This window comes from Rosa rugosa, chromosome 3 (genome assembly GCF_958449725.1).
Source record: "Rosa rugosa chromosome 3, drRosRugo1.1, whole genome shotgun sequence".
Lineage (NCBI taxonomy): Eukaryota > Viridiplantae > Streptophyta > Magnoliopsida > Rosales > Rosaceae > Rosa > Rosa rugosa.
In genome coordinates, this window is record NC_084822.1 from 1,038,108 (window position 1) to 1,064,889 (window position 26,782).

A 26,782-nucleotide genomic window follows, 5' to 3' on the forward strand; every position below is an offset into this window, starting at 1 on the left:
TGGACTTCTAATTTCATCAAAAACACCCCTGCACTTTCAATTTTGATCTAATAGGTCCAATTCGTTAATATTCTGTTATGGGTTCAAGTTATAGTTGGATTATTTGTTGAAAAACTATTTATTTTTAATAGTAGGACTCACTCTTAAATTGACTATGCAGACCACCTCGACACCACATCATAAAACATAGGCCATATATGAGCCACATTAACAAGTTAAATAACTCAATTGTCAGAAAACTAACAAATTGGACCTATTAGATCAAAATTGAAAGTGCAGGGGTGTTTTTGATGAAATTAGAAGTTCAGGGACTGAATTGATTTTGGACCTAAACCACAGGGTACTAATTTGTATTTAGCCCTTTTAGGATATCCCACAAATAAACATTTACTTGATCTAGCTTCAAGCTTGCCTGCTTCTAGTCTTTTGACATAAGCTGGACAACCCCAAATCTTAATATGATTCAGACTTGGTTTCTTCCGATATCACATCTCATATGGTGTAAGTGGGACGGATTTGGAAGGCACTCTATTCAACAAATAAATTGTTGTTTGAAGTGCATATCCCCATAAGGATATAGGTAAATCAGTATAGCTCATCATGGAACGAACCATGTCTAACAAAGTTCGATTTCTCCTTTTAGAGACACCATTGAGTTGTGGTGTTCCAGGAGGAGCTAATGAAGAAACAATGCCTTCTTGTTTGAGATAATCAATGTACATACTAGGGAAGTCTCAACTAAGTTTGGCACTATCGGCGGGGCTCCATCGGTACTCCCATGTACTATGCCATGGGCCGGGTTCACGACCCACCATGGCGAGGCCCATTTGGGATGCCACCCCGGGCACCCAGGGCCCTGGGCAAGGCCAACACAGCCCAACTATTTACACAACAGGAGGACTGATATGGCATCAGAAGAACAACTAGTGTCCCACATCAGAGATGGGGGAGACTTCCTTCACATGCTCGAGTATAAGGGCATTAGCACAACCACCTTTTACGGGTAATAACTCCTTTGTCAACTATTTATTTACTATACATCAATATTAGCTTCTCACTCAGGCATCGGAGAGGTGTAAACCGTCCGGTACGGTTTACCCCTCTAAGCGTGTGTTCTTGGTACAGGATTTAGGAGGTGCATCGGTACCCCAGACGGTATAGCATTCTGTGTGAGGTACCCGGAGAAAGCCACCAGAAACATTGGCGCGCCAGATAGGGGTTAGCTATCATGACTGAGCCGGAAGGAACGGCAGGAGAGGGTAGAAGTGTCGCCCGGGCATTGATATTCTCTCCGGGTACTTCATCAGCAGAAGCGCCAGGTGTTGAAGAGATTCATGGTCCCGGTTCCTTGGACCCGCATGTCCCGGACCAAGTGTCTCCGGTATCGGAATTGGAGTCCATGCGGGCGGAGATAGCAGCCTTCAGGGAACAATCCAGGATCGATAGGGAACAACAGAGTACCGATAGGGAAACAAACCGCCTTACGCAACAGAAGATGCAGGATCTGGAAGATGAAAACACATCGCTGGCTCGAGCACTGGACCGGAGGCACCAGCACAACGAGGCGCTCACCCAGGCCCTGGCTAGGGCATCCCAACCAGCAACAGGCGTGAACGCTGCCCAGCGGGTAATCCAAGTACCGGTAGAATTATTCCCGGAAAGCTTGAGACATCTACCACCACCACCGTTACCACAGCCAGTACCGAATATCCCCCCGGTAACCGACGCAAACACGGCATTACTTGTGCAAATGAGCAACTCTTTGCATCCTCTGCAGGCAAGGGTGCAGGCCGCAGAAAACAGGGACACCTGGAGGGCCTTGGCCACCTACGAGGACCGCCCGGGTCCTTTCACCCAACAGGTTAGAGGAGCCATTCGAGCGGATATGTCGAAGCCACTGAAGATTGACTACACGGGGGTTGGAGACCCCTACCAGCATCTACAGGCCTTCCGCTCGCAAACAAGTGCCAAGGGATATACGGATGAGGTGTGTTGTAATATGTTCCAGGAAACCTTGTCAGGGGAAGCTTTGAGTTGGTTCTACGAACTGCCGGTCGGTTCTGTAGGGAACTTCAAGGAGTTAGCTGACAAGTTTGTAGCTCGATTCATCTTACGCACCGATGGGATACACACACCAAAGGGCCTGTTAAAGGTCCAGCAGGGAGAGAATGAAACCTTGAAGTCTTTTGTAAATCGGTGGCAGGCGGCTACCGCCAAGTGCCGGGACCTTAATAAGGAACTGGCCGAGCTGGCTTTCAGGAGAGGCTTAAGGCGCGGAGAATTTCTCTATGGGATTAACCATAATCCTCCAGCCAACTACGACGAGCTGATGGCCACTGCCATCAGACACGCCCAGGCCGAATTCGAAACCTACGGGGACACCCCCAGACCAGAGCTAAGGGTGCCAACCTCGGCCTCAACTGTCAGGGATGAGCCACGAAAGAGGGAGTGGGCCCATAGTCATGACAGGTCACCCCATACCTCGAGCAAAAGAGGCAAAGAGTCCTCATCCAGGACTAACAGTTATGGGACCACTCACCACCAGCGGGAGCCAGGGGTACAACAGGCCCCGCGAACACCACCACCCCCCCGGTATGAGGTGTTCACAATCCTTAACGCTTCATACGAGACTATTTGGAACGAAAGTAAGGATGAGATACCGGGCCCACCCCCAAGGAAGTTCCCGAAGAGTAAACTTACCCAGCAAGATACCGGAAAGTTCTGCACTTATCATGAGGATGCCGGACACAATACCAATCTCTGTGTTGCTTTAAAAAATACTATCGAGTCCCTTATCCAGAGGGGCAAGCTTCAACGGTACCTGCCTGCTAAGGAGATAGGGGCGGTGGACGTATACGGCCAAATCTTCACGATTCACGGTGGGGGCCCGAAGGAATTACATCCCCAGAGGAAGAGGCGAAATTCTAGTTTCGGTCATCCGGAAGTTTTCAACTTCCACAAGGCCCCGCGACAAGACGGTGGTACCGGATGGACATCGGTGACATTCCTGCAGGAAGAGGAAGCCGATCTGAAAATGCCCCATGATGATCCCTTCTTAATCACGCTCCAAATGGACCATTATATAATGTCCCGGGTGCTGGTGGACACCGGGGCCTCAGTTAGCGTATTATTTCGCGATGCGTACAAAGCTTTGAACAGAGGGAGAGCCAAGCTGTCGCAGGATAATGAGCCCCTCATTAGCTTTTCAGGGGATATCGTCCAACCACTCGGATCAGATTACCTATCGATCACGGTAGGCGAAAGCCCAAATTGTTCAACCATCAAAACAGAGTTCGTCGTGGTGGACTGCGTCTCATCCTATAATGCTATCCTAGGCCGACCGGCACTTTGGCGTCTGAAAACCTTCATTGCAGGTCACATGCTGATGATGAAAGTGCCAACCCCGGTCGGCATCGCTACGATCCGGGGTGACCAGGCCGCGGCAAGGAAATGTTATTCATTGACCGTATCTCGCGGTAAGGGAAAGTCTGAGATGTTGCCCGTGGCTACTAACCCTCTGACGGACAGGTACGAGGATCCCAGGGATGATACCGATTCAGACGAAGAACGGCCCGGTGCCGTAGAGGACATTGAGGAGGTGGTGCTATCAGAGCAGTTCCCGCACAGGACTGTTAAGATAGGTACTAAACTGTCTCCGGTTATCAGGGAAAAATTGATCTCGTTCCTCCGCTCAAACTCATCTGCATTCGCCTGGTCATATGAGGACATGCCCGGTATACCAATGGAGGTAGCCACGCACAATCTTAGTATTATCCCTTATTCAGCACCGGTAAGACAAAAGAGGAGGGCCTTCACACACGATAAGTACCGGGCTATCCAGGATGAAGTAAAGAAGTTGATGGCCATCAACTTTGTCAGGGAAGTCACGTATCCCCGGTGGTTAGCCAACGTGGTCATGGTGCCAAAGAAATCTCAGGGATCATGGCGCATGTGTGTGGACTACACAAACCTCAACAGGGCATGCCCCAAGGATAGCTTCCCGCTCCCGCGAATTGACCAACTAATCGACTCCACTACTGGGTACCGGTTACTCAGTTTCATGGATGCGTTCAGTGGGTACAACCAAATTCGAATGAACCCGGCAGACGAGGAGCACACTGCCTTTACCACAGACAAGGGTCTCTATTGTTACCAGGTCATGCCTTTCGGATTAAAGAACGCAGGTGCCACTTATCAGCGACTCGTCAACTCTATGTTTGAGGAGGTTATCGGTACTATCATGGAAGTTTACGTGGACGATATGCTGGTAAAAAGTTTAACTCCGGAAGACCACGTTACCAACTTGTCAATAGTCTTTACCATCATATTACGCAATGGTATGCGGCTTAACCCGCAGAAGTGCATCTTCGGGGTCGAGATAGGAAAGTTTCTCGGGTACATCATTAGCCACAGGGGGAGATCGAGGCCAACCCGGAGAAGGTGCAGGCTATATTAGACATGGTATCCCCAACCTACCGGAACGAGGTCCAATCTCTTACAGGCAAGGTGGCCGCCCTGTCAAGGTTCATCTCCAGGCTGACGGACAAGTGTACTCCTTTCTTCAAACTGCTAAAAACCCAGCACGTCGAGGTAATAGCCTGGACAGCTGAGCACGAGAGTGCTTTTATTGGCTTGAAGGCGTACTTATCAGCGGTACCTCTACTTTACAAACCTGTTCCGGGAGAAATGCTCTACATATATCTGGCGGCATCTTCAACGGCTGTAAGCTCAGCTCTGATTAGGAAGGACTCCGATTGCGAGTACCCGGTGTACTATGCGGGAAAGGGGTACACTGGTGCAGAGTCCAGGTACCCGGACATTGAAAAAATAGCACTGGCCCTCTTGGTATCGGCCCGGAAGCTTAGGCATTACTTCCAAGCACATTCAATCACCGTTTTCACTAATCACCCGCTGAGGCAGGTTTTGCAGAAACCGGAGACATCGGGCAGGTTAATTAAATGGGCCATCGAGCTGGGAGAGTTCGATATCAAGGACCAACCCCGGACAGCTATCAAGGGCCAGGCAGCGGCAGATTTTATTTCTGAGGCGATTCCCTCCCATAACCCTTCCCTGGAATCACCTAAACCACTAGCCCCGGATCCGCCTCCACCAAGCACTTGGCGATTATATGTTGATGGCGCATCCAACAAGAAAACAAGTGGCGCCGGTATCCTGCTAATTAGCCCGGACGATCAAGTCTACGAGTACGCCCTCAAATTTGCCTTCAAGGCATCCAACAACACCGCAGAGTACGAGGCACTCATAGCAGGCCTGCAGATCGCCCGGGAACTAGGGGTGCAGCACCTTAGTATTTTCAATGATTCCCAGTTAGTAGTAAACCAGGTCAGCGGTAACTTCGAGGCAAAGGAACCCCACATGTCCTCTTACCAGGCTCTGGCTCGGGCATTAGTGCAGAGATTTACTTCCTACATTTTTACTCAAATACCGAGGGCAGAAAACGACAAGGCAGACGCCCTTGCTAAGCTTGCATCAACTTCCCCAAGCCCTACCTATGGAGCCACTAAAGTCGAAATACTCGAGCGACCTAGCACTTCTAAAACTGTGTCAGAAATTTTCGCTGTGGATAACACAGCTTCGTGGATGGACCCAATTTTGAAATACATGGTCGACGGCCTGGCACCGGATGATAAGGTCGAGGCCAGAAGACTGCAATTGAGGTCAGCTCGATACACGATCATGAATGGCAAGTTATACCGGAGAGGCCACTGCTTCCCCAGTCTGAGGTGTGTAACGCCGGAGGAGGGTCACAAAATAATGAAGGACATACATGCTGGTGTATGCGGTAACCATGCCGGAGCCCGGTCTCTCGCACATAAGACCCTAAGGGCAGGATATTTCTGGCCAACCATGTCGGCCCTAGCCCAAACAATATCCAGTTCTTGCCACAAGTGCCAAATGTATGCAAATATCCCAAGGGCACCGCCCATTGCCCTCTCCATCCTCCTTGCACCGTGGCCGTTCTGTCAGTGGGGTTTGGACTTGATTGGTAAACTTCCCACAGCAGTGGGACAATTCAAATACGCCATCGTTGCTGTGGACTATCAAACAAAGTGGGTTGAAGCAGAACCTCTTGTCGCCATCACCACGGAAAAGGTAAAAAATTTCCTGTGGAAGAACATCTACTGCAGGTTTGGAGTCCCGGACACCATAATCACGGACAATGGTACCCAGTTTGACAATGATGAGTTGAGGGCTTACACAGAGAACCTGGGCACCAGAATTTTATATGCATCCCCGGCCCACCCCCAGACCAACGGTCAGGTCGAGGCTGTCAACAAGATCATCAAGAAGATACTGAAAAAGAAGCTCGACGATGCCAAGGGACTTTGGGCTGCTAAACTCCCGGAGGTGTTGTGGGCTATCAGGACCACGGCAACAGAGGCCACCGGAGAGACCCCATTCTGCATGGCTTTCGGGACAGAAGCGGTACTCCCTATTGAAACACAGGTCCAGAGTCCCCGGATCGAATACTTCGATGCGGGTACCAACTCGGAAGGCCTACAACTCGATGCCGATTTACTAGAGGAACGAAGGGATGTGGCACACATGCATAACTTGGCTAACAAGCGGAGGATAGCTCGCTACTACGATGCCAAGGTACAATCCCGCACACTGAAGTTGGGGGACTGGGTCATGAAGCAAGTCTACCCAGAGCCCCGGGGACTGGATCCATCCTGGACAGGCCCTTACGAGATCATTGAAGAGGTAGGCCCCGCAACCTTTTTCATCCGGGACATGGACGGCGTTGTATCCCGGCATCCATGGAATACCCAGCGCCTACGGTACTATTACAAGTAGCTCCCGGAGCATCTTATCCTAGCTTTTGCTTTTTGGCCATACAGCTATGGCAAAGCTACCCATCGGGTACTCATTCTGTATTAACCACCATGTGGTACTTGAATGGAAAAATGAATTATTCAGACCATTTCTAGCATTTTTTTACCTACACCGGGCATTCCCGGACATAGCTGTTGTCAATTACTCTATTCCGGTAATAAGTGATGCAAGTAAACGCTTAAAGCAAGGTATAAAATCCTAGAAATTTTAATCCCTTTCCAATTCCCATTCAAGTTCAAAAAATTCCATTCACAAAAGGCCTGGACTACCAAGCACAGGAATCACGCCATTGTTCAAGAAAAGGATAATTCCAAAAAAAAAAAAAAAAAAAGTAGTTAATAATGGTAATTTCCACTACTGCTTGCCACCGGTACTTTGGGATCCACCAGCACCGGACTTGGTTGCCACCTCCTTCTCTTTCTTCTTCTCGAGCAGGCCCCGCCTGAATTTGGCTTCATCCAAGTACCCGGCCGCCACCCACTCCTTGAACTTCATGATAACAGCCTTGTCTTGGGCAGCAGCTAGCATCGCAATAAGCTCTTCGGAAGCCTTGTACTCCTCCACGGCCTCGTGCTTCTCCACGGGAAGACACTCCTCCAAGTAGTCTGCCTTCTCCTTCCATGATGTGGCAGACTCTGCAGCATCCTTCTCAGAGTCCCGAGCATTTTTTACCTCATCCCGCGCCTCAGTGAGTTCACCCTCAAGCTCCGCGATCCGCTGCTTTGCCGCGTCCATCTCGGCAACCAGTGGAGTCAAGGACTCAATCTTTTGCCTCAAGGAGTCCCGCTCCTTCTCCAGCTTGGCCTTCTCACCATGCAGATACTTCACCTGCCCGGAGAGACTACTAACCTCCTCCTTCAGTTGAGTATCTTCCTCGCTGGCATCAACCGCGTACACATTGAAGAGTGCCTGCAAACACACCGGTTAAAATATATATACAGTAAGTATCGGTCGCAAGAGTGAAGCAAACCCATACCCGCATCATAGATTCCCGGGCGAGACGGCGATTCTCTTTGGGGGTATTGTCCTTGGCCCGCACCCGGTCGAGATCAATATCCTTCAGATCACTAAGCATGGACCGCACAAATTTTTCATCAGCAACCCCGTACTCACTCAGCAGCTGCTTGATGGGCTTCTTAGGGATTACCGGAATGGCAGGAGCCAGTAGGCTAAGTGAAGGCGACGCCTCGGGTACCGGAAGTTCTTTCTTCTGCCTCTTCGCACCGGATCCTTTAACATCCCGGCCGGTATAGGTAACCTCCTGTTTATCACCTCGGTGCCGGTGCCTGTGTGACCTCTTCTTCTCCCCTGGAAGCAGGGCCTCGTCGCTCCCAGTGGACCGAGAAGAAATGGACATGGCGGGCGGTACTTTCTCCCTTCCGGGATCAGCTATGGTGATGATGTCAGCGGCAGAAGGCTGCTCGACTTGAGTCGCGGGAGCATTGGGATCAGGTTCCCCATATCCCGCGTCAGTGATCTCCAGCAGGGTCTCTTCAATGGACCGACCCGTAGCCTTCGACCCTAGGTCGACCTCAATGTGCAGGGCGTCTTCTCCCTGGTTCATCAGCATATCCATCAACTGGTTATCGTCCATTCTGTCCTCCTCTTTGCCTTTCCGGGGTTTCCTCTTCGGTGCTTTCACTGCAATCAGTTCCATAGTTAGTAAAAAAAACAAAAGAAGCCAAAAGAAAAAAAAAACTTTTTTTTAAGCCTCACCAGGGAGCCATCCTAGCCCTAGCCTATAAAGTATAGAATGCCGGATAAATCTATAAGAGCTCCTCTATTTCTCATTCCAAACAGCGTATACCCGGGCTATCCTCTTCCTTTCCACCTCGGATAAAGTGTAGGCCTGGTCCCCGATTGCTTGGAAAGTACCGGTCAGATGCCACTTCTTATTTTTAATCTGCCATCGCCCACCAGCTAGAAACACTTTATTCCTCCACCTTTTGCTCATCGACGAGGGCATGTCGGTAACTAATGGTTCGTAATCCCTAGCGGCAAATGTCACCGTACCCGCACAGGACAGCTTCCTTGAGTACAGGATCCTGTGTACCGCGCGGAATTCATTTACGGAAGGCCACCCTTGTTGGCACAAGTCCCACATGGCCATCATACTATATATTTGGCGAATAGCATTCGGGGTCAACTGCCCCGGTGACAGGTTCAGCATCCGCAATAGATACTGTAGGCACCGGGGCAGCGGTAGCGATAACCCTTGGTGGAACTGGTTCTCGTGCAGCGCCACCCACCCCGGGGCAGGATTCGCGGCCATCTCTCCTTCCTTAAGGGGCCTAAGCTCTACTGCGTCCGGTATTCCCCACTTCAGTCGCATGGCGATGATCTCCTTCATCGTCATACTTCTCCCGGGTTCGTCGCATACGGTCCCGTCCGTAAGTGTATACCTAGGCTTCGGTATGCCCTCGGGGATTGCCACCGTGACTACGGGGGCCTCCACAGATCCATCCTCGCTCTCACCCTCGTCGGACTCCTCACTGCTCTCCGAGAACACCCCCGTCGAGGACCCGGTATTCTCTGCTAATTGACCTACTGAAGCTAGGTACCGATCGATATCCACTTCAGCTTGCCTGGCAGACGACTGGTATGACGATCCCGTATCCCCACCCTTGGTTTCTGATTCCATCCTAATCACGATACCGGAAACCTCAAAACTCGCTATATCTGGAATCAGAAGCACAAGGGTTAGCCTAACCAGATCTAAGACCACGTTGAAGCGCGGATCACTCCCCACTTCAAGCAAAACCCAGAAATTCAAAGCAAAACCCAGAAATTCAAAGCAAAACCCAGAAATTCAAGCAAACCCAGAAATTCAAGCAAAACCCAGAAACACAGGCAAAATCGAAGCAACCCAAAACCCACGCCAAACAGAAACACAAAACAAAAAACCCAAACCACATTCTCTTACCTCTTTTCCGGCAGTCGCTAATCTGGCCAAAGCTTTCATCTTCACTCCTCACAGCCACAGCAACAGAAGCACAAGAGGTGAGAGGGCAAAACGCAAATTCTCAGTTCTCAGAATTTCGGAAAAAGTGAGAAGGGAAACAGTCTGTTTCCCTCTTAAATTCAATCTCCAAAGCATCAGGGCCGTCGAAGCCGAAAAGCCCACAACCACAGGATCACTACACGTGTCCCACGTCTCGAAAACCGTCAGTTGAGGGGACCGGCATTTATTGCACAACTCAGTATGCCCCACGTGGCTGACATGCACCGCCTACCCCATCGGGTACCAAGAGGCTCCAACTCTCTCTACCCCATCGGGTATCAGAGCCAAGTTCTCTCTCTACCCCATCGGGTATCAGAGCCATGTCCTCTCTCTACCCCATTGGGTACCGGAGGCTCACTTCCTCTACCCCATTGGGTACCGGAGGCTCACTTCCTCTACCCCATCGGGTATCAGAGCCATGTCCTCTCTCTACCCCATTGGGTACCGGAGGCTCCAACTCTCTCTACCCCATCGGGTATCAGAGCCATGTCCTCTCTCTACCCCATTGGGTATCAGAGCCAAGTTCTCTCTCTACCCCATCGGGTATCAGAGCCATGTCCTCTCTCTACCCCATCGGGTATCAGAGCCAAGTTCTCTCTCTACCCCATCGGGTATCAGAGCCATGTCCTCTCTCTACCCCATTGGGTACCGGAGGCTCACTTCCTCTACCCCATTGGGTACCAGAGGCTCACTTCCTCTACCCCATCGGGTATCAGAGCCATGTCCTCTCTCTACCCCATTGGGTACCGGAGGCTCCAACTCTCTCTACCCCATCGGGTATCAGAGCCAAGTTCTCTCTCTACCCCATCGGGTATCAGAGCCATGTCCTCTCTCTACCCCATTGGGTACCGGAGGATCACATCCTCTACCCCATTGGGTACCGGAGGCTCACTTCCTCTACCCCATCGGGTATCAGAGCCAAGTTCTCTCTCTACCCCATCGGGTATCAGAGCCAAGTTCTCTCTCTACCCCATCGGGTATCAGAGCCATGTCCTCTCTCTACCCCATTGGGTACCGGAGGCTCACATCCTCTACCCCATTGGGTACCGGAGGCTCACTCCCTCTACCCCATCGGGTATCAGAGCCATGTTCTCTCTCTACCCCATTGGGTACCGGAGACTCAATTCCTCTACCCCATCGGGTATCAGAGCCATGTCCTCTCTCTACCCCATTGGGTACCGGAGGCTCACATCCTCTACCCCATTGGGTACCGGAGGCTCACTTCCTCTACCCTATCGGGTATCAGAGCCATGTCCTCTCTCTACCCCATTGGGTACCGGAGGCTCACATCCTCTACCCCATTGGGTACCGGAGGCTCACTTCCTCTACCCCATCGGGTATCAGAGCCAAGTTCTCTCTCTACCCCATCGGGTATCATAGCCATGTCCTCTCTCTACCCCATTGGGTACCGGAGGCTCACATCCTCTACCCCATTGGGTACCGGAGGCTCACTTCCTCTACCCCATCGGGTATCAGAGCCAAGTTCTCTCTCTACCCCATCGGGTATCATAGTCATGTCCTCTCTCTACCCCATTGGGTACCGGAGGCTCACATCCTCTACCCCATTGGGTACCGGAGGCTCACTTCCTCTACCCCATCGGGTATCAGAGCCATGTTCTCTCTCTACCCCATCGGGTATCAGAGCCAAGTCCTCTCTCTACCCCATTGGGTACCGGAGGCTCAACCCTTACCCTATCGCAGCGTGTAGATTAGCTACCTACAGCGTAACCCGCTCAAGATATCCCTTGAACGGGAACTTGGGGGACTCCCTATAGGCACACTAGTGCCAAACTTCCGAGACAATAATAAGTCCCCACCCAAGAAACATCTTGAACGGGAACTTGGGGGACTTGTACATACTAGGGAAGTCTCAACTAAGTTTGGCACTATCGGCGGGGCTCCATCGGTACTCCCATGTACTATGCCATGGGCCGGGTTCACGACCCACCATGGCGAGGCCCATTTGGGATGCCACCCCGGGCACCCAGGGCCCTGGGCAAGGCCAACACAGCCCAACTATTTACACAACAGGAGGACTGATATGGCATCAGAAGAACAACTAGTGTCCCACATCGGAGATGGGGGAGACTTCCTTCACATGCTCGAGTATAAGGGCATTAGCACAACCACCTTTTACGAGTAATAACTCCTTTGTCAACTATTTATTTACTATACATCAATATTAGCTTCTCACTCAGGCATCGGAGAGGTGTAAACCGTCCGGTACGGTTTACCCCTCTAAGCGTGTGTTCTTGGTACAGGATTTAGGAGGTGCATCGGTACCCCAGACGGTATAGCATTCTGTGTGAGGTACCCGGAGAAAGCCACCAGAAACAATCAATAAACTCATTGCTTAAGTATTCGCCTCCTCGATAGGATCTTAGAGCCTTAATACTCTCGTCGGTTTGTTTCTCAACTTCATTCTTAAATTCTTTGAACATTTCAAAGGCTTCAGATTTGTGCTTCATAAGGTATATATAACCAAATCGAGAGTAGTCATCGGTAAAGATTATGAAGTATGAGAATCCACCTCTACTAATAGTGGATATAGGACCACAAACATCTGTATGTATTAAGCCTAGGAGTTCATTAACTCTTGTTCTTTGTCCACCAAAATGGGACTTGGTCATTTTTCCTTTTAGACAAGACTCACAAGTAGGCATAGGATCATATCCTAATGACTCTAAATATCCATTTTTGGATAATTTGTGAATTCTATCTTGGCTAATATGACCAAGTTTAAGGTGCCACATCTTAATGGGGTTAACCGTTTCTCGAGATCTCTTAGATCCCAAAGCATTTTCCTTCATACAGTTAATACTACCTTCTAAAGCTAGATGAAAGAGACCATCAATAATATTAGCATGACATATCACGCGTTCATTAATTGATACAAACCCACTTAGTTTATCAAAAACTACTCTATAACCATCCTTCAAAAGCATGGAGATGGAGATAAGGTTCTTTATACATATAGGAAGATAAAGACAATTATTTAACTCCAATGTATCTCCTGATGGTAACTTCAAAATATAAGTCCCCACGGCTTTGGCGTCAACTCTTGTGCCATTTCCTACACGTAGGGTGATTTCTCCAGCTTTTAGCTTCCTAGCTCCCATAGGTCCTGCAACGAAGTGCAAACATGGTGAGATCCACCTGAATCAATTATCCAAGTGGAAGTATTATTAACTGTAAATATTGATTCAATCACATTGATCGTACCTTCTGTTGAAGACTTGTTCTTCAAGGATGCAAGATAAGCTTTGCAATTCCTCCTCCAGTGCCCATCTTTGTTACAAAAGAAACAAATACCTTTTGGTTCCTTTTGTTCCTTCTTCTTCTTCTTCTGGACTGCTCCCTTAGGCTTTGTCATTTGTTTCTTCTTCCCTTTGCCCTTGCCTTTGGACTTGGTGGATGAAGAAGTGACAATAATGGCCACACTCCCACTCTCTTTCTTAATTTGTTTCTCAGCTGATACCAGCATATTGAGAAGATCTAAAAGAGTATGATCCATTTGTTGCATATTATAGTTTATTATGAACTGAGAAAATGAATCATCTAGGGAGGATAGAAGAAGATTTGGAGCTAGCTCCACATCAAGTGCAAATCCTAGGTCTTGAATTTGCTCAATAAAGCCTATCATTTTTAGACCACGTTGATGCATAGGAGCACCCCTCACATGCTTTGTCTTAACAAGCTCATTGACAGCTGTGAATCGCACATTTCTATTTCTCTCACCAAACAATTCAGTGAGATGGAGTAATATAGAACTGGCGCTATCCATATTCTCATGTTGCTTCTGAAGTTGTGAGATCATGGATGCAAGCATAACACATTTAGCTTGAGTGTCATCATCCTTATGCTTTTGATAAGCAACACGTTGCTCATCGGTTGCATCTTGAGCCAAAATAGTATGAGGGGGTGCATTTTATAAGACATAAGCGATCTTATCGAATGTCAATACAATTTTCAAATTGTGGAGCCAGTCATTGAAGTTTGGGCCCTCAAGACGATTTTCATTGAGAATTTTGGTGATAGGATGTCCTGACATATTGCAATCTACATAACATAAAATAAAATAAATGAGATTGATTTTAAAACCAAGTGACTCGGGTCTTAAGAATCAAATGGCACCCTCTCACTATTTTAACAAATTCCAAATCCCTCAAGGAATTCGAGAGTATAAATTAAAACTCTTAGTGATTATGGAAGACTCATTATCATTAAGCCAACCGCATCATAATAGAACTATAGGTCAACTTAATTTCTATGAGAGGATACTCTTATCCAATCACATCAAATGTGAATATCCATAACTTTGGCCTCTAAAGTAAGTAAGTCTCACCATAATAGGATATTGATAAATTACTCTAGTTAAGCTATACCCATCATCTTATGTAAGTATAGGGATCAAAAATTAAATCTCATCATAATAGAATATTGACCAAGATTTGTCCCTACCTTACAACATCAAATGTTGAATAACCTCTCTTCAAAGCTCTTAGCAAGAAATACCTCCATTCGGAATGATATTCACATGCAAGAACATTTAATAAGAGATTACAATGATGGAAGGCGACAAAGAAGTATTCATAATACATTCTTCATTTTTCAACTTAATATCACTTTGAGGGAATTTTAAGGTCTTATCTTTTATAATCTTATTAATATCAATCACATTGCATTTGCTTTGATCCTAATGCAATCACATTTTCATTATACTTGATCTATAATAAAATACTCTCACTTAATTGTTTTTCGGAAAAACAATTTGATTTCATCAAAAATATTTTTCAAATGGAATCATGGGAAGTATTAAATTACTTGATCAAGTGCAATGAATATGCAATTATAATAGGTCATATAGGATGATTATGGACTTTAAGTTTGATCAAACATGAGCCAATATGTTGGATCAAGGTAATGTTTGGGTGGTTGATTTTAATTACGCGTAACGATTACGAAAATTAAATAACTAAGCTAAGCTAGGGCTGGGCGTTTGGACCCGAAAGACCGAGGACCCGACCCGAACCGAGGAAAAAAGCCCGATTCGGTTCGGTTTTCATATAGGAATTTTCGGTTCGGTCTAAAGCCCGACCCGATTTCATATAATCGGTTCGGTCTCAGGCTTCATATTTTCAGGGCCCGAAAGCCCGAACCGACCCGAATGTACCAGTTGCCACATGTTAGTCCTTGATTGGGTGATATAATAATATGTAAAATATAAAAAAAATAAAGGAGCTTATAAATGGGCCTAGGATCAGACTATCAGAGGAGTGATCCAGAAATCTCGAGAGAGGACTACAGCTCTCTGACCCTGAAACGACCCCGGACTGGGTTCGATAGGAATTCTCTTCTCCGGCCACCTCACGACGGCCCGCGGGCATCATCGTCTTCATCTCGCTGTCGCCTACCTCCCTGTGGCCTCTGATCGTCCATGCACTAGACGAGGAAGAAGAATTGACGGTGAGAATGTTCGACTTCTCCGGCGAGTTTCTGCAAATTTCGGCCACCATCTGTGCTGTATCTGGTATGGAATCTCATCCTCTCGTCGTGCGCTACACGTTAGTCTAACTGGTTTTCCAATTCAATCGACTTTAACTCATTTTTCGTTTTCGGGTTGCTTCTGTTCCGGCACTGTTCTTCGACACCGACGACTTTTCCGACGCGTCTGGGCTTCGTTTCTTACTCGATTGCAGGTCTAGGCGAGATATTGTGAAGCTTTTTGGGTTGTAGCACGAGAAATCATCAATTCATCAATAACCCAGTTTCGGCAGCAAGCTTTGGAAAACGAAGTTTCTGTTACAACACCAGATCTGGGTGTGTTTGATTTGGAGCAGAAACTAGAGGAAAGTGGTTGGTGGGATCTCTGTGGATTTTGAGTTTATGGGTTTGGAAGAGAAGAATAAGAAGAAGAAAGTAGAGTAGATGGGGAGGTGAGAGAGTGGAGTACAGATAGAAGATCACAGTCGATCACCCTCGGTCCCTCCCTCTCAGTCGATCACAGAACTGCAGAACTGTAGTTTGGAAAACAGGCAAATCCTGTCGAACTGGAAATTGGGCCTGAAAAGCCTGAAAGACCGAACCGGCCCGAATGGGTTCAGTTTCTATCGGTCTTCATTTCTAAAAAAGCCCGAACCGGCCCGAACCGATAATTTCGGTCTCGGTCTTACTGATTTTCAGGCCCGACCCGACCCGAGCCCAGCCCTAAGCTAAGCTATTACACTTTACACTTGAACTCCTTTCAAGGCTTGATGACTTCAAACTTCTTCTTTGGATCATTCTCATGTGCCTCCATCTCCGATTACAAGAGTGGATAAGGGGCATACAAGTCCCATTTAAATTTAATCAAACTTGAATAAATTAAGCAAGTTACTTAATTACACAACCAAATGAATTAACTACTTTAATTACATAACCACATTCATTCAAAATGAATAGTCGGCCAATCTCATGCTCAATTATATTAGGCCATAGTCCATAATCATCCTTTAATTAACTAAGATTAATAAGGTTAATTAAACAAGCATAATTAACTCAATCAAAATAAGTTAACCACTAAATTACTTTAATTTAATGCAAGTAAATTAGTTGAGTAATTTAGGGGATGATGTCTTATATCATGCATCACCAACTTTTGGTGAGTGATTTAGGGAGACATGTCTTTTATCTCATTCCAACTTTTGGTGAGTAATTTAGGGAAACATGTCTTTTATCGCATTCCAACTTTTGGTGAGTAATTTAGGGAAACATGTCTTTTATCTCATAATTTAGGGAGACATGTCTTATATATCATTCCAACTTTTGGTGAGTAATTTAGAGAAACTAATAGTAAAGATGACTAACTCTACCAACTATTTGGTGAGGGAAACATGGAAATGATTTTATGTCATCATTAACTATTAGGTAAATTTCAATTCATGAATTTATGGATCAAAAGTGAAAAACAAACACCATGAAAAATTAGCTAGTTCATAACTAGATTAGACATGTTCCAAAGCTGGAAATAAAATTTCATCTTTGTGTTCTTCCATTGAACACTTGTTTGCTTCATCTTTGAAGCCAAAAATCATGCATACACTAAAGCATATATAATCTAACATGTTTCTAAGATTAACACCTTAATTAAGAAACATATAGAACCTCTTAATACAATCTTATATGCATCAAAGTTTCATAAAACTTAAACCACTTCTTACATGTAATTTCTAGAAACTTTTCTTGCTATCGTAAAATCTACCTTACATCACATGCTTCATAAATTTTATGATAAAGCAAATTTTATGATCTAAATTACATATTACTCTAAGCTTAAGGAAATCACATCAACCAACATACTTAGCCATGTTTATAACATACCAAAATTAAGCCAATGGCTCTGATACCAATTGAAGGAATGGATGGATTTCAATACTTTTAAATTAGTGCGGAATTAGTTTAACAATTAAACTACTAACTAAACATAAAATCCATTCCTTTAACCCATGATCTTGGCTTATTGTGATATGTATATAAACATAGCATGCTTAGTAAGGAAGAACAAAGAAGTAGTTTATGTTCTACTCACCCTTGGAGAGTGATTTTAATCCGATCCAAGTGAACCACCAAAATTCCTCTCCTTGATCTCTCCTTGTGTGTGTTTCCTCCACCTTGAAGCACCTTGGATTAAGACACTACTAGAATTTACCCTTTTAGGAACTCCTTCTTGTACTCCTTCTTGTGCTTGTAATCTTCTCTTTGATGTAAAAAGTAAAGCCACAAAAGGATATGGCCTCTAAGGATCTTCACCAAGTGAATCAAGAGATGAAGAAAGATGAAAGAAAAGAAGAAATTATGCAAGTATTCTTCTTTCCTTTAATTATGTAATGGACCAAGAGAGAACTCTCTTTCTCTCTCTCTATCTCAAATCTGAAAAACAATAGTGTGGAGACACTCTATCTTTCTTTGTCCATGCTTTCACTTTTATATAATAGGAAATAACTCCAATTACTAAAAGAAAAATATTGACTTTCTGGCTGGTCCATACATGTTATTGGGCACTAAAAATGTGTCTTGGGCTTTCATTTAAATCTCATTTAGTGAAGCCCAAGTCCATACCAAAAAACCCGACAATTGTTTAGGCCCAATAGGTTCGGTTTTACCCGAAAATCCTAATTATGTTCAAATAATAAATCTAATTAATTATTTGCTCATAACCAACTCTTGTTTAATCTTCTTCATATACAATCTCATGGATCCACTTCTTAGGTTCTAATTAACAAGGCAGTGAAGTTTATAGAAACCATTCTATTTTGTTTACGAATCAAAAACTCCATTTTTGATTCTCCCTTGTTATTAGGATTATAAATGTTTATTAATCCTCGGGGACTTCACAAGTCATGAGTGACGTCTTGCAACATATCATGACTACCCTAGTTAATGTAGAATGACAAAGAACCTATTCAATTGGAATTACAATACAATACGGTCCTTCTCTAACACGATGTTCTAAATCACATCATCGGGTTATGGAATTGATATGTGAATCCTCTGATGTGATTTTTCATTCTTATGTGATTCTTAGAGTGTGATTAGAAACTCATTTTTAATCTCATTCAATGCTTTGGCCAAAGACTCATTGAATCACATCTTTGAACATACACCTTATTTACTTAAGGATAGAGATTCCTTATTGTATACTCACATGTCTCCATGACCGAATTGATTATATCAATGAATGCATCTATTATATCCATTAAGGGACACAATATTATTACATCATCAAGAGATAATCAATTCAGTCATAAGACAACTATGGTGTCTCAGGTCAAAGGACTAATTTATATTATTGCAATTTAGAGTTCAAGTTTGACATGTAAGTAAGACTCCATACAAGAACTCTAATGATCGCGTTCATTGTACTCTTTAAGTTAAGAGCACCCACATGCTTGTATTAGTGTCTCTACACAAATGACAAGAGACATATCATCCTCCGTATTGAGCATACATAGTATGTGCTAGTCTTTCCGGATTATCAATGTCTAAGTGATAATCCTATGACTAGGAACCTTTTAGGATAAGAGTGTGAAAGAGTAAAGGTCTCACACATCTAACTGTTTAGATTACTTTCTCTTTAACTCATATTCCTTGGACCTTGTTCAATCAAATATTAAATATAAGCAATGAACAATAAACTTGCCCTTAATAATAATTTCATCAAAATGATTGTTTTAGGACACAACTCCTTCAGTTCCAATGTCTAAGGGAGATAAACTAACCAAGAATCAGTGTCCTAAAACTGATATTGAGAAAAGTGAAATGGAGTCCGTGCCATATGCTAGGCTAGTAGGGAGTTTAATGTATGCACAAGTCTGTACAAGGCCAGACTTGTCTTTTGCAGTTGGAATGCTGTCCAGGTTTAGTCAAATCCTGAACATGAGCATTGGATAGCTGGTAAGAAGTTCTAAGGTACTTGCAAAGGACTAAAGATCATATGCTTGTGTATAAACGTGTGAAAAAGCTTGAATTAGTTGGCTTTACAGATTCTGACTTTGCTGGGAATTATCCTACATCTATGAAGTCAACCTGTGGCTATGTTTATATGCTAGCAGGTGGTGCAGTAGCTTGGAAAATAATGAAGCAATCATTGATAGCTACTTCCACCATGCAAGCAGAAGTGAAAGCCATATATGAAGGAGTTTGTGAAGGTTTATGGATTAGAAACTTTATTTTGGAAACTAAAGTGTTGAGTGATCTTGTTATTGGAAGTTTAAAAGTGTTTTGTGATAATGAGGCTGCTGTGTTCTTCAGTAAGAATAGCAAAAGCTCAAACAACTCTAAGCATATAGATTTGAAATTCTACAGTATCAGGAAGAGAGTTAAAGATGGTGAAGTTAAGATTTCTAGAATCAAGACAGGTGACCAGCTTGTTGATCCATTTACAAAGGCATTGTCAGTAGAGGCCTTTAAGGAGCATTCCAAGAATATGGGAATTCTGTCGAGTTTTCAAGATGCTTAAGTTCAGTGGGAGCAAAATGTTTTGAGAAAATTGTTTTCCAGTTTAGTTTTATCTAGACTTAGTTCTTGATTTTCTGATTTGAGTTATGTAACAAAAATGCTTGTACTTCATGCTCTGATTTAATAAAATGAGGTATTTTTCAGTTAGGAAAATTCTACAATGTGTTAACGTATGACATGCATACAATTGCCTTAAAAGTGGTAAAATGAGTCCTCAAAATAGTAATATTAGTCCTCAAAGTAGTAATATGAGTCCTTAAAGTAGTAAATTTTCTTAGTTACCACATGAGTCCTCAAAATAGTAATATTAGTCCTCAAAGTGGTAACATGAGTCCTTAAAGTGGTAAATTTTTTTAGTTTACTCTACGAGTCCTGAAAATAGTAATATTAGTCCTCAAAGTGATAACATGAGTCCTTAGAGGAGTAAAAATAGTTGATGTATGAGAAATGTTAACATACCATAGCTTTACCCTTTCAGTTAATGGTTTGACATCTTTATTTATTTTGATAAATTTATTGTTGCTGTACAATTTATCAGTTCGTTTATTTTATCAAGTGGATTGTCATATATGCATATATTTAGTAAGAAGCAAACATTGATCCACTGAGTGTAAAGAAAATTGTGTTTGCATTGTGATTTTGATATTCAAAATGTTTAGGTTGGACTGTTGTCAAATAACAATTGCAGTATGATATATAATGTTATTTGATTGCATCACATTAAGTTTAAATTCATGTAAAGTGCAGAAACTGTTGTTTTGTGGTCTAGCATGAGTATGCTCAATTGAACATGGCTATTTCTTGATCCTGTAATGGTTATGCATTTTGATAGAGTTGAATGGATTTAGAGGTACACTTATAACTCAGTGCACACTTCAGCTATTTCTGGAAATTGTTTTGATTCAGTTTGTGAATAGACAATGATAGTCCAAGTGGGAGAATGTTAGAAGTAAAGTGGACCTATCATCATCTATTATGCAGAATGCAAATTGGATTATGACTTGATTCATTAAAAGGAGTTGTAAGCTAAGTACAATACCTAGAAACCTATTGAGACAATTATATCAGCTCATAGGTTAGGACTCCATTTGTTGGATTACATTGTAATCTGATTTAGTGTTGCATTAGGTTTCCTTGTTGTTGGTGACTTGGTTTCTAAGAAACACTTTTATGGGAGGATTCTTAGGATCATTAACCAATATATATATATAGATGGTATTGGTCCCTGCTCTCTCTGTAACAAAAGCATTAAGTCCTACACCGTATAAAGGAGCTTGAATCCAGAGCTGAGGAGAAGATCAACTTGTGTTCGTTGTCAAGATCGTTTAGTGCTACTGCAATGGCTCCCAACACTGAAGAAGGTTTGCTACTAAATTTTGTATTTTGGTTCATGTGGTATTGATTAATATTCAGTGTGTTTATGTTCTTGTGAATTGATCGTGGGATTTGATTTGCTCATTCAGTTTAACATGGCATGGATGACTATTGAAGCAAACCCTTGGAAAATGATCGTCTACTCGAGACAATGGATAGACTTGTAGGGAAGTGATAGAATTGTTGGAAGCTGTAATCGTGATTGTCAGAGAACAAAAGAAAAGAAAAAAGAACAGTGCTTTTCATGCAAGTTTCGTTCAATTCTGTATCTAATGTTGATCATCAGTTGCATTGTAAGAGAAGTCTCCTAAAATGACATTCTGAAGTGAACAACTTGTGAAGAAAGTAAATTGTCCTAAATAATGATAATCGCATGGGTTTAGTTATTATATATGTTAATTTATTCCCATCTAAGCTAGCTAGCTTCTCAATCGGTTCATGTCTCAGACTCACTCAAGCCTTGTCGAGTGGAGTGACCGGAGTCGTTGAATTAATTAGAATAGCGTGAAAGAGGAAAACAGATTTCTGATTTCTTGTCATCATGCAATTGAACAATATCAAGATTTGCCATCTATGTCTTTTTTCGAATTGTCCATATATGTGATGTTTGCCTCCTCCATCATGGATGTGTCTTGCAACGGAAGTATTGGAAGAAAGGAGCAATCCCCAGTGATATTGGCTGCTGCTTGGTTACCCTCTTTCTTTTTTGGCTAGACTTAAACATGCAGCTACTATTTGCCTTCCTGGAAGCATTAGTCAACTTTCTAAGACTGGGATTTTGTACTTGAGCTACTTCTCTCATCAGATGCATATTTAACGCTTTTACACGTCATTGGAATATGTGCAACACCTGAATCAACTGCTTTGGGTTGCACGTCATTAATTAGTTTAACTGTGTGTTGAATCTGTTGATACGTGTAAGTAAAGAGTTCCAAGTATCAAGAGTACCATCACCATAAACACTTGGGCCTCGTTTAGTTTACGAAAGAGAAATTAATTCTTTTTGTCTTTCTCATAGGAAAGGAAAACTAAAGTTCCTGTCAGGTTTCCTTTCCTCTGTTTAGTAAAGCAGGGAGAGTATTCAAGAAATACCATTTGATTTTCCTTCCAGTGTTTGGTTAGTGCAGGAAAGGAAAGTAAAAATATCAATATTTTAATAATACCCTTCTATGTTAAAATAAAAACAACATCATAAAAATTCAAAAATACACCAATTTTTTTATGTAAGAGAGGGTATTATTGTCCAAAATTTTTGTAATAAATGCTAGGAAATGGGAAGGAAAAATCAATCACATGGGTCTGCGTGGAATGATTTTCCCCCTACTTTCCCCTCTGTCAGGAAAGTATTTCCGGAGTTTGTGGTTACCAAACAAAGTCCTTTCTTGAGTCCTCAATTTTGTGAACCAAACGAGGCCTTGATGAAGCCTTTGCCAAGGCAACGAGGACAATATATACTGCGCAGAGTGTTGAAATTGCTAGAATTTTGGGGTTCAAAACTTGGTGCAAGGTTTCCATTGAGTCCCACTGTGTCCAAAACAAACCAACTATATTAAGCTCAAGTGACACACCCAACTGGCCAACAACCTGTAGCGTGATGCTACGCCCATGTGGTCGCGCGTCTCGTAGAACCTTGACCTCAATCAACCATCCGGTTTCTCCCAGCCTCAACCTGCAAACGAACAATCTTCTCGGCGAAGTAAGGGCCCTGGCCACGCGCGGCCAACTCAACGAAGCGCTCTCACTCTTCTACACTCTTCAACCGCCACCAACTCAAACTCACTGCAACCAAACTTACGCCACTCTCTTCCACGCATGCGCTCGCCACCACTCCCTCCAACAAGGCCTCTCTCTGCACAATTACATGCTTGCCCACAACCCCATTACTCCTCATCCCGACCTCTTTGTCTCCAACCACCTCATCAACATGTACGCCAAATTTGGCTACTTAGACCATGCCCGCCAGCTGTTCGATGAAATGCCTAGAAGAAACCTCGTCACCTGGACCGCTCTCATTTCCGGGTACGCACAGCGGGGTCGAGCTGACAATTGTTTTCGTTTATTTGCTGCCATGTTGGTGCATTACCTCCCGAATGAGTTTGCATTTGCCAGCGTGCTTAGTTCGTGTGCCGATAGTGATGGTGGACATGGCCGGCAGGTACACGCCCTCGCTTTGAAAATGTCTTTGGATGCTTGCCTTTACGTTGCGAATGCTCTCATTACTATGTATAGCAAGGTGTGTGATCATGGAGGTGTGTTTGATGTTAGTAGAGACGAGGCATGGAAGGTGTTTACAAGCATGGAATCCCGGAATCTTATATCCCGGAATTCCATGATTGCAGGGTTTCAGTGTCGTCGACTTGGAGCTCAAGCTATCGATCTGTTTGTACAAATGCACGTTGATGGACTTGACTTTGACCGTGCCACACTTCTCAGCGTCTTATCTTCCTTGAATGGAGTAAATGGCATTGATGATATAGTGGTCACTAAGTTTTGTTATCAACTGCATTGTCTGGTTATCAAAACCGGGTTTATATTAGGAATTGAGGTGGTCACTGCACTAGTTAAAGCTTATTCAGATCTTGGAGGGGATGTTGCTGACTGTTGCAGGCTTTTCTCTGAGACAAGCTGTCATCGGGATATTGTAGCGTGGACAGGCATTATGACAATATTTTCCGAGCGGGACCCTGAAGAAGCACTCTTCCTTTTTCGTCAATTACACAGGGAGAATTTAGCTCCAGACAGGTATACCTTCTCAATTGTTTTAAAAGCCTATGCAAGCCTTGCAACCGAGCGCCATGCCTCGGCGGTTCATTCTCAAGTTATTAAAGGTGGGTTTGGGGGTGACACAGTCCTTGCAAACGCCTTGATCCATGCCTATGCTCGGGGTGGCTCCATTTCCTTGTCTAAGCAAGTTTTTGATGGAATTGAGTTTCGTGATATTGTTTCGTGGAACACAATGCTCAAGGCTTATGCCTTGTATGGACAAGCTGCAGAGGCACTGCAGCTTTTTTCACAAATGGACATTAAACCTGATTCTGCTACCTTTGTTTCTCTCCTCTGTGCTTGTAGCCATGCTGGACTGGTAGAAGAGGGAACCAGAATCTTTGACTCCATGCTTGAGAGATATGGAATTGTACCTCTATGTGATCATTATGCATGCATGGTTGACATTCTTGGTCGAGCGGGACGAGTTGGTGAGGCTGAGAAGCTTGTGAGTAGAATGCCAATGGAGCCCGATTCCGTAGTTTGGAGTGCGCTCCTTGGATCATGTAGGAAGCATGGAAATACACAGTTGGCCAAGTTAGCAGCTGACAGACTGAAGGAGTTGGCTCCAGAGGGTTCATTAGTTTATGTACAAATGTCAAACATATACAGCTCTGATGGAAACTTTGGTGAAGCGGGCCTAATTAGGAAGGAAATGAAAGGGTCTCGAGTGAAGAAGGAACCTGGATTAAGCTGGGTTGAGATCGGAAATCAGGTGCATGAGTTCTCCTCTGGAGGCCGACGCCATCCAGAAAGGAATCTTATAAGCAGAAAACTAAAAGAACTGATTGGACGGTTAAGGGAAATTGGTTATGTTCCAGATACAAGCTCATCCTTGCATGATGTGGAAGAGGAGCACAAAGAGGAGCAATTGTACCATCATAGTGAGAAGCTAGCTTTAGTGTTTGCCATTATGAATGAAAGCAGTTTACATTGCGGTAGGGCTGGTATAAAAATAATGAAGAATATCAGAGTATGCGTCGATTGCCATAACTTCATGAAGTTAGCATCAAATCTACTTCAAAAGGATATTGTTGTGAGAGACTCAAACCGTTTCCACCACTTTAAAGATGGCATATGTTCTTGCAATGATTACTGGTAAGCAGTAACAAAGGCTTATACCTTGCCAAGATGCCATGAATAAGTACGAGTAGATTATCAGGCCTCTCATATGCATTTGCACCTCTGGAGGAGGAGGAGGATGCAGAACTTCCCTGGCTGGTACTCATAGCGTGAGCTCTAAGGCCTTTGTTTCTCCAAATATTATATGCGCCTGAAATTAAGAAAAAGCATGAGAATTGGATCATACTACATCACCGAATATGATGATGAGGAAGATGGTGATGAGCCTAGAGCTCCTCCTTACGAGGCTAGAAAGACTGTTGTAGAGTAGATTTTGAGCAGTAAACTACCAGAAAACGGTTGGTAGCCCTCTTTGATGTCAAATATTTATCTGTTACGTGCACAATAAAAGCCAAAGTAGCTCATCTTGCTTGAAATTTTATCATAATCCAAGCAACTAGTGTTCAAAGGCCATTATTACTTAACTTTCCGATTTGTTTCAAAGTAATCAAGTTAATCCAATGTTTAGATTTGAAGCCCAGCTATTGCATTGCTTGTATTTTGGAATGCCCAAGTAGAATAAGGAAGAGACTGTACAAATGGTGGCCCTCTGTGACTTATTTCGAAGTTCCATCACTTGGTGCAAGCAGCAGAAGGTGGTACTGATATGTATAGTAGCAGAAACCATTACGGTTAATTGAGAAAGCTTACTCATCAGATCATGCTTCGGGACAAGGGACTGACCTTGGTGTAGGTACCCTTAAATTTCTTGGTAGATAATATGTGTGTGCATGTGCGTGGTATTAAGAAAGTATGAATGAGTTGGAATTGAGTAATGATATATCATTTGTTAAAATGTTTTCTACCTTGCCCTTTGAATCTAGCAGTTCTTACAAAGCAAAGGACTAGACTTTCGATTTTGCGTTGTCTTTTTCATGAGGTTTTGTATATAATCCAATGTTCTGTGAGATAACTTTCCTACCGACTGAATCGCTTGAATTAGTTGAAGGAAACGAGCCCACTGGAGAGGAGAGTTTTTACTGCGAGGGGCGCGTCTGATGGTATCGTATATAAGATCACGGCTGCATTTAGGAGTGATCTTTCCCTCTTCAACAAGCCGGTGGCTTCTGCTCCTCTTTCTTTCTAGCGCACTGCAGTACAGAGAAAAAAAGGAAAGAAAAAAGGGCTATGGAATTCGGGTAATGAATTAATGGTCATGCTGGTGTGTCAGGTAATGAACTAAACATTATATACTCAACCTGCGTGTTAGATATTCTTGTTTGTAGTCTCGTATACATGTGTGTCAGTGTGTGACTTTGGTGTTGAAATTAACATGCAGATGCCAGAAATGGATGGATTTGAAGCAACAAGGCAGATGAGGAAAGTGGAGAAATCTTACCATGTTTGCATTCCGATCATTGCATTCACAGCTCATACACCAGGCGAGGAAAGAAGAAGGATGTTCGAGGCTGGCATGGATGACTATTTAAGCAAACCCTTGGGAAAGGATCGTCTAGCTACTCTAAACAATGGGTAGACTGGTAAGGAAGTAATAAAACGCTGCAGTAAGCTGCAATCATGATTGTCAGATAACAAAAGAAAAGAAAAACAAGATAACAAACAGAGCTTTTCATTTAAGTGATAATTCTGTATCTAGTGTCTTCGTATATTGAAGCTTCGACCATAACAAAGCGTGGAGGCCATGTTCAACTTCAAGAACAGTTGAAG

The 26,782-nt window shown here is 43.9% G+C and overlaps 1 protein-coding gene and 1 long non-coding RNA gene across 5 annotated transcripts in view; both read left to right on the forward strand.

The window, feature by feature from the left end:
* The window catches only part of LOC133739951 (uncharacterized), a 63,661-nt gene that overhangs the window by 9,203 nt on the left and 27,676 nt on the right, over positions 1-26,782 (forward strand). The window lies entirely within an intron of this gene.
* On the forward strand, positions 22,664-26,732 carry LOC133741290 (pentatricopeptide repeat-containing protein At1g71420-like). Of its 4 annotated transcripts, none has more exons than XM_062169227.1 (3): positions 22,664-25,808; positions 26,058-26,285; positions 26,394-26,732. In XM_062169227.1, exon 1 carries the CDS (start codon positions 22,824-22,826, stop codon positions 25,092-25,094), a length of 2,271 nt encoding a protein of 756 aa, XP_062025211.1. In that variant the 5' UTR covers positions 22,664-22,823; the 3' UTR covers positions 25,095-25,808; positions 26,058-26,285; positions 26,394-26,732. The 4 variants fall into 4 exon arrangements, with proteins under 4 accessions (XP_062025211.1, XP_062025210.1, XP_062025212.1 ...); XM_062169226.1 differs by having other exon boundaries at positions 22,664-25,804; XM_062169228.1 differs by having other exon boundaries at positions 22,664-25,413; positions 25,584-26,285.